The following is a 16,074-nucleotide window of genomic DNA, read 5'->3' as shown; positions in this document are numbered from 1 at the left end:
ACCACACACAAATTGGGTCCCAGAACAACAAATGTTTAGTGTATAATCAATTAAAGTTCAACTAATGTCCAATCACATAACTCATTCGAAAAATGTATAGGGCAAGAGTCATACCCCAGACATACACATCATAAAAGTAGAACAATGTAAAATAGTAAAACGCATAATGCTGGAAAGGAGATTAGCTCAAAGCGAATAGAGGATGATGTATGTAGAAATGCACATTATTACAAAAAGTGAATGTCTTGTATGTCAGTGTTAACATCTATAAGACCATATAACAATCAGAGCAAAGTTCATCATATTTATGAAAACATTGAGTATCCATGTATTTTATGGAGAATATGAACAAAGAAAAGACATTTAATCATTAAATGAATAAAACAATGCAGAGTTTACAAGGCAAAAAAGACCAAAGTCTAGTGTTCATTAAATAATGTATGATCTACTTGTAATGGAAAACAAATCACTAGTATCGGTGAGCTAAAGATATCTGGCGCAGAATTGTATTTATCTATCAAAATAATCAAAGAGTTTATCAGAAAAAAGAATTGAATATATTACTAACACATACACTTTATAAACGTTTTAAATACATACAAACAGAAAGAGATAAAATGCAAATGACGACTGTCTTGCTGCAATGAGAAAAACGCTGAATTGGTTAGTGTAGGACACACTAGAAAATATAATACAGTAAGAATGGGCCATTGCTGATTGTACACGTGAGTATACTATGTATATACATATGAGCTGACACTGGGTTATTTTTTAGTTGTTGCAACAATCAAACGACTGGCATAATGACTGTAATGTAAAGAAAGTTCCACACAGATAGTTCAACACAATACATTTGTTACATGCAGAGTCTTGAGTGTAATGTGGTTTGTTCAGGTAAAATGTGAGTGTTGTCTCATGGGTGTGGTGACAGAGAGAGAGGAGATAGGAGATGGCACATGGTCACATGTATGACAACTGCTGGAGAGCATTAGCAACGATGTGGCTGTCAACTGCACAGACTCTCGTCACACGACCACTAGGCAGCTCTTCGATGGGGATCCACTGTGGAACAGATGGCTCACTTCTGCGTTGATTACTGTCTGTATCACATGTCGATGTGTGCATTTCCCATGTGGTACGCTATTAGCCATGTGCACAAATTGACTAGTGAGGCGTGCCCTGATTGGTTCCGCTGCATAGTCGTTACTTCAGTTCAGTCATCACCCTGAGGCGGATACTTCGTGCAGTGCCGCCAGGCCAGTGTTCAATGGGAGGGCTAGACACATAGGCTGTTACAGGCGGCTTACATCTGGCCATGTAGAACCGACCCTTCTTACCAGCCTTCCCTGTGGAGGAGTCCCATAATGCCAGTGTCCCATAATGCTTAGTGTATTCATCTCTTGGTCTCCCTCTACGACTTTTACCCTCCACACAACCCTCCAATACTAAATTGGTGATCCCTTGACGCCTCAGAACATGTCCTACCAACCGAACCTTTCTTCTAGTCAAGTTGTGCCACAAATTCCTCTTCTCCCCAATTCTATTCAGTACCTTCTCACTGTTACGTGATCTACCCATCTAATCTTCAGCATTCTTCTGTAGCACCACATTTCTATTCTATTCTCTTCATGTCTAAACTATTTATTGACCATGTTTCACATCTGTACATGGCTACACTCCATACAAATACATTTAGAAAAGTCTTCCTGACACTTAAGACTGTGAGAGGAATACACTAAGCACATTCAGAAGGATGTAGTGTGTAGTAGTTACTTGGAGATGAAGAAGCTTGCACAGGATAGAGAAGCATGGAGAGCTGGGTCAAAGCTAGATTTCTTAAACAAAATTTCCAAACAATATTCAGACTGTTGTGTACCATATGGTGCAATGTGGTAATGCGTAATGATACAGCTTTTTTAAACAGTGTGATGGGGAGATTAACTATTCGTATGAAATGATATTCCTAGAGAACGATTTTAGAATGAAGCATTCATTCAAAAAGACAGAGTAAAATTTCACATAGCCTTCGCACATAACACTGCCCTGAAAAATACAATAATTTTAAAGGGATCAGTGTTAACAGAGGATGTCTATAAAAACCAAACAGCTTAGTCAGTTGATATCTTAATGCATGACTCAGTAAAGTGGGCCAGTCTTTCTCTCAGTTTGGAGCAAGTTAACTAGATGACAATAATCATTTCAACAAAGTAGCCATGAAGTGCTGCAATCTTACCTCAAACTTGTAGTTTACAAAGATAATAATGTTATTCAAAATTGATATTCTTTTCACCTTCCAATATATATATTCATCCTTGCTGCCTTTGACAATAAATCTTTCTTCATCTAACAGATACAACCACATGTGAACACAGGACTACTGAATACGTCCGTCACCTACCACACTATAAGACTGTATCAGATTGCACAGAGGCAAAGACTGGGCTACAACAAGACCAAAAATTAACAGTAACATAGCGTTCTGTCTCTCTGACGTGCACATTGATAATTTATAAAAATCAAAATGATATGCCTATCTTACATATCCTCTACCTTCCCTGAATAGAATTTTGTACGAAGGTCATTTCAGGTAGGAATGGGACGAGGAAAAAAGTCTAAACATTATGGATAGAAACATACAAAATATGCTACAAATACAAAGAGAAAAATAGCTTTACAAGAATATGAGTTAACGAACTAAAAGTAATGACTATTTACAAAATTCAAGAAGATGTGATTGAAGTAATGAATAGAACTCATCACAGATAGGTTACCATGTTCTGTGATATCTGTGAGAGCGTTCTGACACACGTCCACATAGATGTCACATTATGTATTGTACTTAGAAGTACTGGTGATCTACACTGTTTTTGTAGGACACAGGAAGTAGATTAGGGTGTCTATATCACACAAGGCCTACATTTCTGGAGCACAGTCGCATATGACAGATGTAATTTGCATGAGGAAAGTAGTTGGAAGAGTGTCCTTGTCACAAATGACCAAACTTTCTCTAGCTCATTGCAGTTATGACACCGTTGTGTGAAGTTATGTGGAAGCAGACTCAGTGAGACTAAGCAGTTCTCAGCTGACAGCTCCACAAATGCACAAAGAGTAAAATACGTAGTAATATCTGCTTGAAGCATACTATAAATCCATTGATAACTCCAACGCCATCTTTTAGTAATTATGAGTCCCTCATAAAACTCAACTGCAGCTAGTATCAGCAATGTATGCCAACATTTGGCAGAGAATATTTCAGTATATAAGAAACAGACATATTTCTTCTGCCCTGACAAGTCCCAATCATTTGTGGTGAATGGACAATCAGTACAGTTTATACATTTACAATATTCAGTTACTTATTTTAAGATAGGAGTAATAAGATTTTATGTAGTTGTGAATATGGATTGCACATGTACTATAGTGGTTACAACAGATTTCTATGGATAAAAAGAAGAAAAAATGGCATCATGGTTTTACTAATGAATTAAAGAAACATCAGACAAGTAACTTATATGAAGCAGTGTAAAGTAATAGGCATGATAAGAGGCAATTAATACACGTGTACAGAATGACCTACAGAAAATTCTAAATATATTCAAATAAATATGTATACATAAAGTCAATAAAATACACAAACATATGTAGAAATAGACATATAAGGACAATGATCACACACAAGAAATAAACACATGGGGATAGTGGTCACGCATACAGATAAGGAGAACACAAATATACAATAAGAAAAATCTTGGTCCCATCAAAGAATACTTTATGCAGTCAGTCAAACGTCTGTCTACTATTATACCTCCCAATCATTTTACTCGTAATTTCATCAAACTTCCAACAAATACCACTATTTACTTTATCTCTTTGTTTTTTTCTGTCATACAATTCATGTATGCTTTTAAGTTCATATTTTTTAGCTCCACTGCCCTACCTAACCATTTCTCATATAGGCTGAACTTTATCATTTCTTATCTGATACGTATCCTACCTAATCATTTCATCACAAATTCATCTTTGTAACTATTCCCACCTTTTTGCAGTTTCTTCAGTTTTAATCTACAGTTCATAACCAATAGATTGTGGTCAGAGTCCACATCTGCCCCTGGAAATGTCTTACAATTTAAAACCTGGTTCCTAAATCTCTGTCTTATCAGTATATAATCTATCTGATACAGTTTAGTATCTCCAGGGTTCTTCCATGTATACAACCTACTTTCATGATTCTTAAACCAAGTGTTAGCTATGATTAAGTTGTTATCAGGAGAAAGAAAACTGGCATTCTACGGATTGGAGCGTGGAATGTAAGATCCCTTAATCGGGCAGGTAGGTTAGAAAATTTAAAAAGGGAAATGGATAGGTTAAAGTTAGATATAGTGGGAATTAGTGAAGTTCGATGGTAGGAGGACACAAGACTTCTGGTCAGGTGAATACAGGGTTAAAAATACAAAATCAAATAGGGGTAATGCAGGACGAGGTTTAATAATGAATAACAAAATAGGAGTACGGGTAAGCTACTACAAACAGCATAGTGAAGGCATTGTTGTGGCCAAGATAGACACGAAGCCCACGTAAACTACAGCAGTACAAGTTTATATAGAAACTAGCTCTGCAGATGACGAAGAAATTGGTGAAATGTATGATGAGATAAAAGAAATTATTCAGGTACTGAAGGGAGACGAAAATTTAATAGTCATGGGTGACTGGAATTCGATAGTAGGAAAAGGAAGAGAAGGAAACGTAATAGGTGAATGAAAGAGGAAGCCGCCTGGTAGAATTTTGCACAGAGCACAACTTAATGATAGCTAACTCTTGGTTCAAGAATCATGAAAGAAGGTTGTATACAGGGATGAAGCCTGGAGGTACTGGAATGTATCAGATAAATTATATAATGGTAAGACAGAGATTTAGGAACCAGGTTTTAAATTGTAAGACATTTCCAGGGGCAGATGTGGACTCTGACCACAATCTATTGGTTATGAGCTGTAGATTAAAACTCAAGAAACTGCAAAAAGGTGGGAATTTAAGGAGATGGGACCTGGATAAACTGAAAGAACAAGAGGTTGTACAGAGTTTCAGGGAGAGCATAAGGGAACAATTGACAGGAATGGGGAAAGAAATACAGTAGAAGAAGAATGGGTAGCTTTGAGGGATGAAATAGCGAAGGCAGCAGAGGTAACAGAAGAAGTAATGAATTTAATTGATGAAAGGAGAAAATATAAAAATGCAGTAAATGAAGTAGGCAAAAAGGAATACAAACGTCTCAAAAATGATATCGACAGGCAGTGCAAAATGGTTAAGCAGGGGTGGCTAGAGAACAAATGTAAGGATGTAGAGGCTTATCTCACTAGGGGTAAGATAGATAGATACAGCCTACAGAAAAATTAAAGAGACCTTTGGAGAAAAGAGAACCAATTGTAGGAATATCAAGAGCTTAGACAGAAACCTAATTCTGTCTGTGCAAGGGTGATGTACTTGAGGACAATATTATGGAAATGGAAGAGGATGTAGATGTAGATGAAATGGGAGATATGATACTGCATGAAGAGTTTGACAGAGTACTGAAAGACCTAAGTCGAAACAAGGCCCTGGGAGTAGACAACATTCCATTAGAACTACTGACAGCCTTGGGAGAGCCAGTCCTGACAAAACTCTACCATCTGGTGAGCAAGATGTATGAGACAGTCGAAATACCCTCAGACTTCAAGAAAAATATAACAATTCCAATCCCAAAGAAATCAGGTGTTGACAGATGTGAAAATGACCGAACTATCAGTTTAATAAGTCGCAGCTGCGAATTACTAACGCGAATTCTTTACAGACGAATGGAAAAACTGATAGAAGCCGACCTCTGGGAAGATCAGTTTGGATTCCGTAGAAATGTTGGAACACGTGAGGCAATACTGACCCTACGACTTATCTTAGAAGAAAGATTAAGGAAAGACAAACCTACGTTTCTAGCATTTGTAGACGTAGAGGAAGCTTTTGACAATGTTGATTGGAATACTATCTTTCAAATTCTGAAGGTGGCAGGGGTAAAATACAGGGAGCGAAAGGCTATTTACAATTTGTACAGAAAGCAGATGGCAGTTATAAGAGCGAGGGCGTATGAAAGGGAAGCAGTGGTTGGGAAGGGAGTGAGACAGGGTTGTAGCCTATCCCTGATGTTATTCAATCTGTATATTGAGCAAGCGATAAAGGAAAAAAATGAAAAGTTCGGTGTAGGTATTAAAATCCATGGTGAAGAAATAAAAACTTTGAGGTTCGCTGATGACATTGTAATTCTGTCAGAGACAGCCAAGGGCTTGGAAGAGTAATTGAATAGGATGGACAGTGTCTTGAAAGAAGGGTATGAGATGAACATCAACAAAAGGAAAACGAGGATAATGGAATGTAGTCGAATTAAGTCGAGTGATGCTGAGGGAATTAGATTATCAAGTGAGACACTTAAAGTAGTAAAGGAGTTTTGCTATTTTGGGAGCAAAATAACTGATGGTGGTCGAAGTAGAGAGGATATAAAATGTAGACTGGCAATGGCAAGGAAAACGTTTGTGAAGAAGAGAAATTTGTTAACATCGAGTATTGATTTAAGTGTCAGGAAGTTGTTTCTGAAAGTATTTGTGTGGAGTGTAGCCATGTATTGAACTGAAACGTGGACGATAAATAGTATAGACAAGAAGGGAACAGAAGCTTTCGAAATGTGGTGCTACAGAAGAATGCTGAAGATTAGATGGGTAGATCACATAACTAATGAGGAGGTATTGAATAGAATTGGGGAGAAGAGGAGTTTGTGGCACAACTTGACTAGAAGAAGGGATCGGTTTGTAGGACATGTTCTGAGACATCGAGGGTTCACCAGTTTAGTATTGTAGGGTGGCGTGGAGGGTAAAAATCGTAGAGGGAGGCTAAGAGATGAATCCCCTAAGCGGATTCAGATGGATGTAGTCTGCAGTGGGTACTGGGAGATGAAGAAGCTTGCACAGGATAGAGTAGCATGGAGAGCTGCATCAAACAGGACAGGAGACCACAACAACAACAACAACTATTTTCTTGCTGATGTATATGTTGTACAAGTTTCCCTCTTACCTTTTTCTGTTTGCCGTCTCCAGACACATCTTTCATGACTTGCTACACATTTTTCTTGATTCTACAGAGCTGACTACACTGCTACACTTAACATAATTATTATATCAACAGCACTGAATCCTGTAGTAACAATTTATACAGGGAACATGCATTAGAAAAAAAAATCGCAATAAATAACATAAATGTAACAAGTAAACTCAACCAGAAAATTGTTTAAACTAAAGCAATGCATTTTATTATGTTGCACCATATGTAAATGCTAGAAGGCAGTCTGCAATGTCACATATGTTCATAGAAAAAAATATATGTAAGAACCCTATCCTATGTCCTGGCAAAACAAAAAGAAAAATATAGCTGAAAAGTAAAAAATCATCATCATACTTCCTGCATCTCCTTTCTATTAGTGATTTTTCCCCTCGTTCTGAGTGTATTGCCTATACATGTCATCTTCACTTCCAATATTTCTCAAACACCTAAACTGTTTGACAATATTGTTATGGTATCGTTTCACAAATATGAAAAGTTTATCTGTTAGACAGAGAAAAGCCAAATTAGTTCTACGGGATTCAGCAGAAGTTAAATTTTGTTTGCATGTAGGTATATACAAATAAAAAAAATGTCATTTGTGAATATAAGCAAGAAAATAGACACTACACAAAGACAAGTTACAAAAAGTTCAGTGAGATACCATATGTTAAAAGAGAGTGTCACAATACAGAGTAGCAATCAATGGTGAGGCAAATCACTGGAAAACATTTTTCATGCAGAAACAGAGACAAAAATGTACACTTCTCGAATTACTGTAAAACTTGCTTAACTGTTACATATGATGTTGTTCTGTTAAAGAAAATGATACTGTATGTTTAGTAAAAAGCTTGAATAATTTTCATCAGATAATTATAAACTCCACATTAACGAAGTAAGTGTGTTGTCTCAAGTCACATTACCTTCATTTATTATTGTCATCTAGCCACATCTTTTAAAAAACGTATCTTATACAGTTATAATCAAGCGTCCACATGGCATAACAGTTGACTATAACAAGAAACAATGTCCCTATGCTCTAACCATTACTCATTTACATTTTCTGTACATGAATAATCATAACCATTGCCTTATTCTATTATAGTATGCATCATAAATTTTATAATTATCATCTCTCGTATACAAACAACATAAATCTCATTATCCGTTTGCAACATTAATCACATTTACTATCTTCATCTCAGTATACACTTCAAATAATAATTCCTTGCTCTGTTTTCGTCCACTTATTTCCACATAAACAACACCTCATAGCTATAATCATAAATATTTCATTTCAGTAAAATAAACTTAACTACCTCACAGCAATTTCCAGAAAATCACTTATCAAAATACCCATTACTCTTCTTTCCAGTCAACACAACTACCATCCTAACAGCCTCTTCATCACATCAAAAGTGGTAGAAAATGTTATATGTCTCTGTATTTTCATCACTATGTACAGCCACAAAATATTTCGCTAGTGAACAACACATTACTGATAACCTGTGTATCCTTTCACAACTGGTTAGAAAAAATACTATCAATGTTAATTTTATTGGAAATTATTCGACCTTATTCGGATTGTAGGTGAAACTTCAAAGTTCGTAGCAGTTTGTTTAGCATATGCGGCATGGCAGCGAATCGCTCGTTTCGTTACGCGATAAATGAAGTTCGTTGCACAGTGAAAGTCGCCCGATTCATGTCAAAAGCTGTCTGTCACGCGACGGGAGTGGCTCTGGCACGTGCTGCCCTAGCATTATTTATCGCTAACTGTCATGGTGTACACCGAATAATGTAGTGGTAGATGCGCAGCAGCAGGGCACGTGTGGGGAGAGTGGTAGTGGTGGGGGATGTAGGGGAAATGCTGAGTGCTGGAGGGGAAGTGCCATTCTAAACCGAAGCCTACACTCACATCTTATGTAAATATTCGATAGGGCACCATCACACCCAAATTTTCATGGTGACCATTCAGAAAGATCTGTCACCTGTTTTTTGAGGTACCGGAAAGGCAGCAATTTATTTTCGCCTAGTTTGTTAACCATTTGTAGCTTTCAGAGAAGTGTCATGAGGGGGAATTTTGAGTAAAACCTGCACGTTTTTCTTGTTGCCATGTTAAAATTTGCTTCTTTTGCCAAACTCAGAGGCGTTTACATAGTCTCACCTCACTAACATGTTTTACAGACGCAACTGCGAGAGAATTCTGGAACAGTGGTTTACTACGTTTATGAAGTGGGAAACTAAGGAAAAGTAAGGCCAGTATCGTGTGATAAAGCACATCGTCGGTACAAAATAAATGTGTAATGACTTCACTTATGTTGTTACAATACTCATAGCATTTTCCGTTTCATCAGCTGTTGATGGCCGTTAAAGATTACATTCTTTATTCGGAATTGGCTGTAGTTAGTGGAATAACACAGAACGGATATAATAATCTACCATTCTTTTCTTGAGACAATAATCAAAGAAACTTTTCTTCTCTAAGAATAACACCTACCCAAACAGAAATCTGATACAAGTTAATGACACTGTTCACAATGCTGATATATGACAATCTTCATGGATGTGGTGGAGAAATCACAAACCCTTGAGTCACCATGGAAGGTAACTCGCTAAAGAAAAGATAAAGGAAACATAAGAAGTAGCACACAGGCGCCCCCAGATTTAATCTAATGTGGATTAAAAAAAATAAGTTAGGTAATTAATGAAGGAGAGGAAAAGAACATAAAGTGTATCATTGTGATCCGTGTGGTACGAATCCTAAGGGAAGGGTCACAAATATGGAAACTAGCCACGTGTTTGCTATCGTGCGACCCATAACTGATATGCAGGTTATGGGGCTGAATCACGATGTTATGCAAAACACTCCGACTTGTGCTTATATTGAATCTGCGTAAGGTATGTAACGGAATCTTATAATGGCCCAGATATAAATCTTACGTGCGGTGGCAAGCATCTTATATAATTTTTCATACATTAATTGATCAAAGTTTTCCTCCCAAAATGATGATTGGGACGGATTCCGGTGAGTGTGACTGTTAACAGATAAATGCCATCCAAAAGTTTTAATGGAACACAAAATTGATCATGAATTTATACAAAGAACATTCATGTATATTAACGTAAACCAAATTTGTAAATAGTCCTCGCTTGGTAGAGGTGTTGGCAAGAAACTTTACAGACGACACTGCATGGAATCTAGTGTGGTTCTCTATTATGCGAAGGGGAAGCAAAAAGAACAGGTGAAATGTATAATATCCTTAAACAAGAGGGTAATCGGAAGCCGTACCACGAAATCACCTAAGAAGGCAAAGTGGTTCTACGGATGCTACCACTGAGAAACCTCAATTCAAATTTTGGGCTCCTAAAAATTCAAATGAAACCCTATAGGGCAGAGCTGCGCATATTACCGATAGTATTGCGCAAGGCGGCGTGCTGCTGACAGCTGCTACTCATTGTCAGTTCCATTGCATGGAGATGGGCTCCGCCATGGAGACCGATCAAAAAAAAAATTGTTTGTCACGATGGCCAGACAAGTGAAACTACGAATTAAATTACCCTGCGACAAGTGCAGCAAAGTATGCGATCGAGTCGTGTGGCGGCCAAGAACCAGCTTCCCTCAAAATTCTCTTCCACCCCGCTTTTGATTTGCTTCGGACGAAGGGATGCAGTCTCGGTAAAATCATGGTTCCTTAGGCAACTGCAAACATTATTCCATGAAGGCATTGACTGTTATGTTTCACAGTGGGCTAAATGCATAAACAGCTATGGTTATTAGTTTTGAGAAAATAAACCATTTACATACCTTTTTCCATCTGTCTCACTTTAATTTGACAGTCCATTATATCTACGTGTAATGTTAGAAAGTGACATGAAATAAAATTAGCGCCTAAGATTGGTTGTAGCGAAAGCGAATGGTCGATTTCGATGTTTTGGGAGAATTATAGGAACGTGTAGCTCATCTATAAAGGGGGCAGCATACAGAACACTTGTTAGACCCGTACTTGAGTATTGCTCTAGTGTTTAGGATACCGCTGACGTCAGATTAAAAGAAGACATCGGAGCAATTCAGAGAAGTGCTGCCAGATTTGTTCCTGGTGTGTTCGATCGGCACGCGAGGACCGAGCGAGGTGGTGCACTGGTTATCACACTGAACTCGCATTAGGGAGGATGACGGTTCAAATCTGTGTCCAGCTACACTGATTAGGTTTTCCGTGAGTTCCCCAAATCGCTCCAGGCAAATGTTGGGATGGTTCCTTTGCAAAGGCACGATCGATTTCCTTCCCCATCCTTGAATTACTCCAGCTTTTGCTACGTGTCTGATGAACTTGATGTCGACGAGACGTTAGATCCTAATCTTCCTTTCCCGTTCTTAATACGCTAGTATTAAGGAAACATGGCGTGAACTCAAATAGGGTACCTAGGAGAGAAGAAGAAATTCTTTTCTGGAAACACTGTTAGGAAAGTTTGGAGAACTGGCATTTGTGATAGATTACAAAACGATCCTACTGTCACTAAGAGACGTATCCTGCAAGGACTCTGAAGACGAGAGAAGTCAAGGTTTCGTACGGGAGCTTATTGACAATTGCTTTTTCCTAGCTGCATTTGCGAGTGGGACAGGGAAGGTAGTGACTGACAGTGGTTTAAGATCCCAGCGATATGAACCGTGAATGTAAGTGTAGATACTTGCATGCTTTCACGGCACTTTACAACAAGAAGACGTTCTCAACAAGAAAGTGCACTGATTTCGCAAAATACTCGACGAAGAGATCTTAGCAGTGGAGTCACAAAATAAAAAGGAGCCGTATTCAGCGTGTTTCGACAACGAAGTAATTAGAGGCGGGGCACAAGCCCATACTATAGAAGGATGAGGAAGGAATTCACCCAAGTCCTTTCAAAATAATCATTTCACAGTTTGCCTAATGTATCTGTATCTTCCGACATGCATGCATGTGCGAAGGAAAATTACATCGAACTTTACAGACACTGCACTGAAGTACACAGATGGAAAAAAAAAAATCGCAACACCACGAAGGAGTTGTGTGACATAAAGGAAAGTTGGTAGACGTGTTTCTCCATTTGGAAGATGATGTCTGTTTACATTCACGTCAGTTGCATGAGAGTGGCGCTAGTAGCGCGACTACGAGGATGCAAATCAGGTTTACTTTAAATATACACTGTAGCCGTCGAAAGGATTATTTATCTTTGCTACTGGACGTGGTGTGTTGATGTAAGTCAAGAGTAACTTCAAGGCGACAAAGACTCCGTTATCAACACCTCACAGAGTTTGAACGAACTCGTATGACAGAGCTACAAGAAGCTGGATGTTCCTTGTGCGATATTGCAAAAAGACTTGACAGGAATGTAGAAACTGTACATGACTGGTGGCGGCGGTGGTGACGAGAATGTACGGTCGCAAGAAGACTGTGCTCCGGGCGGCTACGTGCCACTATCGAGAGGGAAGACCGTAGTATTCGTCGGATGGCTCTGGCACATCGTACTGCAGCTGCGTCCGAGCCAGACGCCCTGTAACGTGCATTCCACTGACCTCAGACCACCGCCATTTGCGACTTCAGCGGTGTCAAGCGAGAGCTCATTGGAGGGCAGGTGGAGGTATGCTGTGTATTCTGATGAATGTCGGTTCTGCCTCGGTGCCAGTGATGGTCGTATTTTGTTAGGAGGACGCTAGTTGAGGGCCCGAAACCAACGTGTCTGCGTGCTAGACACACTCGATGTACACCTGGAGCTATGGTCTGGGGTGCAGTTTCGTATGACAGCAGGAGCACTCTCGAGGATGTCCCACGCACCCTGACTTCAGTCTGGTGATACGATCTGTTGTGCTGACATTCATGAACAATATTCAAATGTTCTTCAAATGTGTGTGAAATCTTATGGGACTTAACTGCTAAGGTCATGTGTCCCTAAGCTTACATACTACTTAACCTAAATTATCCTAAGACAAACACACACACCCATTCCCGAGGGAGGACTCGAACCTCCGCCGGGACCAGCCGCACAGTCCATGACTGCAGCGCCTGAGATCGCTAGGCTAATCCCGCGCGGCATGAACAATATTCCAGAGGGTGTTTTCCAAGAGGATAATGCTCGCCCACATACCGCTGTTGTAACCCGACGTGCTCTACAGAGTGTCAACATGTTGCCTTGGCCTGGTCGATCACCACATCTGCCTCCACTCGAGCACACATGGGGCATCATCTGATGACAACTCCAGCATCATCCACAAACAGCCCTAACCGTCACTCTATTGATCAGCCAAGTGAAACAAGCACGGGACTCCATCCCACAATCTGACACCTGGCACAAATGGCTCTGAGCACTATGGGACTTAACTTCTAAGGTCATCAGTCCCTAGAACATAGAACTACTTAAACCTAACTAACCTAAGGACTTCATACACATCCATGCCCGAGGCAGGATTCGAACCTGCGACCGTAGCGGTCTCGCAGCTCCAGACTGTAGCGCTAGAACCGCTCGGCTACCCCGGCTGGCTGATACCTAGCACATGTGCGGCATAATGTATGCACGTTTGCATGCTTGCATTCAACATCCTGGCGGTTACACTGTTTATTAATGTACAAGCATTTCACATTTGCAATAACTTATCTCGCGATCATACCTTGTTGATCACTTAAATATGTTACCTAGCCAAAAGAATTCCAGAAATTTCATTACTATACTCAAATCGTGCTTCGGGATTGCGGTTTTTTCCCGTCAGTGTATTTCATGCCAAAGTCAAGCCAACCTGACCAGGAAACTAAATAAATCTCTCGCTGTGCGAGAATCACATAACCGATCGAGCACTGTGGGTAGCAGGCACAGCGACGTATGGTAGTTTGTGTCTGCCCGTGAAGCGTGCTCGGATAATAAGGTTAACGCGACCGCCCACGTAAATTGGGTAGTGCGTATTCGAGTCCCGATCCGGCACAGATTTTCATTTGTTTCCAATAAAATGTGCCGTATTCGCAGTTATACATTTCATGAAATGTAAAGTCCCTGTTGTGGTACTTCATCTTGTGCAGTTGGCTGAAATGATGGAAGTTTGAAGCAAATGCGTTTGTCGTTCAATACACAGGGTGTCCGAGTCTGGCCGCTACTACTGAATCCGCCTGCAGAAAGAGACGGCGCTACCGCCGCTCCCACTACGACGGCCAAGACAGAGGAGAAGTCCAAGCTGGAGATCAACTGGGCATCGCCAGAGGCACTGTACGAGAACGTGGACTGCTCGCTGCCCACCAGGATAATCGTGCACGGCTGGAGGGGCGCCCTCTCCACCTGGATGAAGGTGAGCGACCACGATCGCTGTTTGTGTGGCCATCTGCTTCTACCTGGTTTATTGCCGCCGTCTAAGTCTTCCTGTCCTTGTAATACACCTGTTCTTTTGCGCTCTGTATTGGTTCCCGGGTACCACCTTCACTTGAGAAACAGCCATTTATAGACCTCACTGAATATTAAGACTACACTACTGCTTTCATAATGAACCTTTCACTCAGCAGCAGAGTGTGCCTGTTTTAAAACTTATGCACAATAAAACAGTCTACCGTAATTTTACTATCGTTCCCTCGCAGCCTTATCCTTCTTTGAACATTTCAAATTATGTGCTCACACTGTTAAGTGCAACTCGGTATTTGCGCCGCGGTTTTAGTTTAGTTGCCGATTACGTTACAATAGTCTTTAGTGTGCAGAGAGGGTCCGTGTATACGTCGTGCAGATGCACAGCTGCAGAGTGCAAGCACCACGACATTACTATTAGGTGAAACTATGGTTTGAACATTGCTATAACAGTGTAAAAGAGTGTGATGACGGCCTGTCTTAAGAGAATTATGAAACTCAGTGTCATAACCGTAATACACTACTGGCCATTTGCTACACCAAGAAGAAATGCAGATGATGAACGGCTATTCATTGGACAAATATATTATACTAGAACTGACATTTGATTACATTTTCACGCAATTAGGGTGCATAGATCCTGAGAAATCAGTACCCAGAACAACCACCTCTGGCCGTAATAACGGCCTTGATACGCCTGGGCATTGAGTCAAACAGAGCTTGGATGGCGTGTACAGGTACAGCTGCCCATGCAGCTTCAACACGATACCACAGTTCATCAAGAGTAGTGACTGGCGTATTGTGACGAGCCAGTTGCTCGGCCACCATTGACCAAACGTTTTCAATTGGTGAGAGATCTGGAGAATGTGCTGGCCAGGGCAGCAGTCGAACATTTTATGTATCCAGAAAGGCCCGTAAAGGACCTGCAATGTGCGGTCGTGCATTATCCTGCTGAAATTTAGGGTTTCGCAGGGATAGAATGAAGGGTAGAACCACGGGTCGTAACACATCTAAAATGTAACGTCCACTGTTTAAAGTGCCGTCAATGCGAACAAGAGGTGACCGAGACGTGTAACCAATGGCACCCCATACCATCATGCCGGGCCATACGCCAGTATGGCGATGACGATTAAACGCTTCCAATTTGCGTTCACCGCGATGTCGCCAAACACGGTTGCGACCATCATGATGTTGTAAACAGAACCTGGCTTCATCCGAAAAAATGACGTTTTGCCATTCGTGTACCCAGGTTCGTCGTTGAGTACACCATCGCAGGCGCTCCTGTCTGTGATGCAGCGTCAAGGGTAACCGCAGCCATGGTCTCCGAGCTGATAGTCCATGCTGCTGCAAACGTCGTCGAACTGTTCGTGCAAATGGTTGTTGTCTTGCAAACGTCCCCATCTGTTGACTCAGGGATCGAGATGTGGCTGCACGATCCGTTACAGCCATGCGGATTAAGATGCCTGTCATCCCGACTGCTAGTGATACGAGGCCGTTGGGATCCAGCACAGCGTTCCGTATTACCCCCCTGAACCCACCGATTCCATATTCTGCTAACAGTCATTGGATCTCGACCAACGCGAGCAGCAATGTCGCGATACGATGAACCGC

General features: G+C 40.6%; 1 protein-coding gene across 1 annotated transcript in view; it reads left to right on the top strand.

Moving 5' to 3' along the window:
- LOC126263161 (pancreatic triacylglycerol lipase-like) overlaps positions 1-16,074 on the top strand; it is a 268,537-nt gene that overhangs the window by 58,041 nt on the left and 194,422 nt on the right. The window contains exon 3 of the mRNA XM_049960238.1: positions 14,207-14,416. Within this exon, the coding sequence (XP_049816195.1) occupies positions 14,411-14,416 (6 nt within the window). The 5' untranslated portion in view covers positions 14,207-14,410. The remainder of the gene's footprint in view (positions 1-14,206; positions 14,417-16,074) is intronic.

Source organism: Schistocerca nitens, chromosome 1 (genome assembly GCF_023898315.1).
Source record: "Schistocerca nitens isolate TAMUIC-IGC-003100 chromosome 1, iqSchNite1.1, whole genome shotgun sequence".
NCBI lineage: Eukaryota > Metazoa > Arthropoda > Insecta > Orthoptera > Acrididae > Schistocerca > Schistocerca nitens.
The sequence above is the reverse complement of the archived record's forward strand: the minus strand, read 5'-3'. Positions and strand labels throughout refer to the sequence as shown.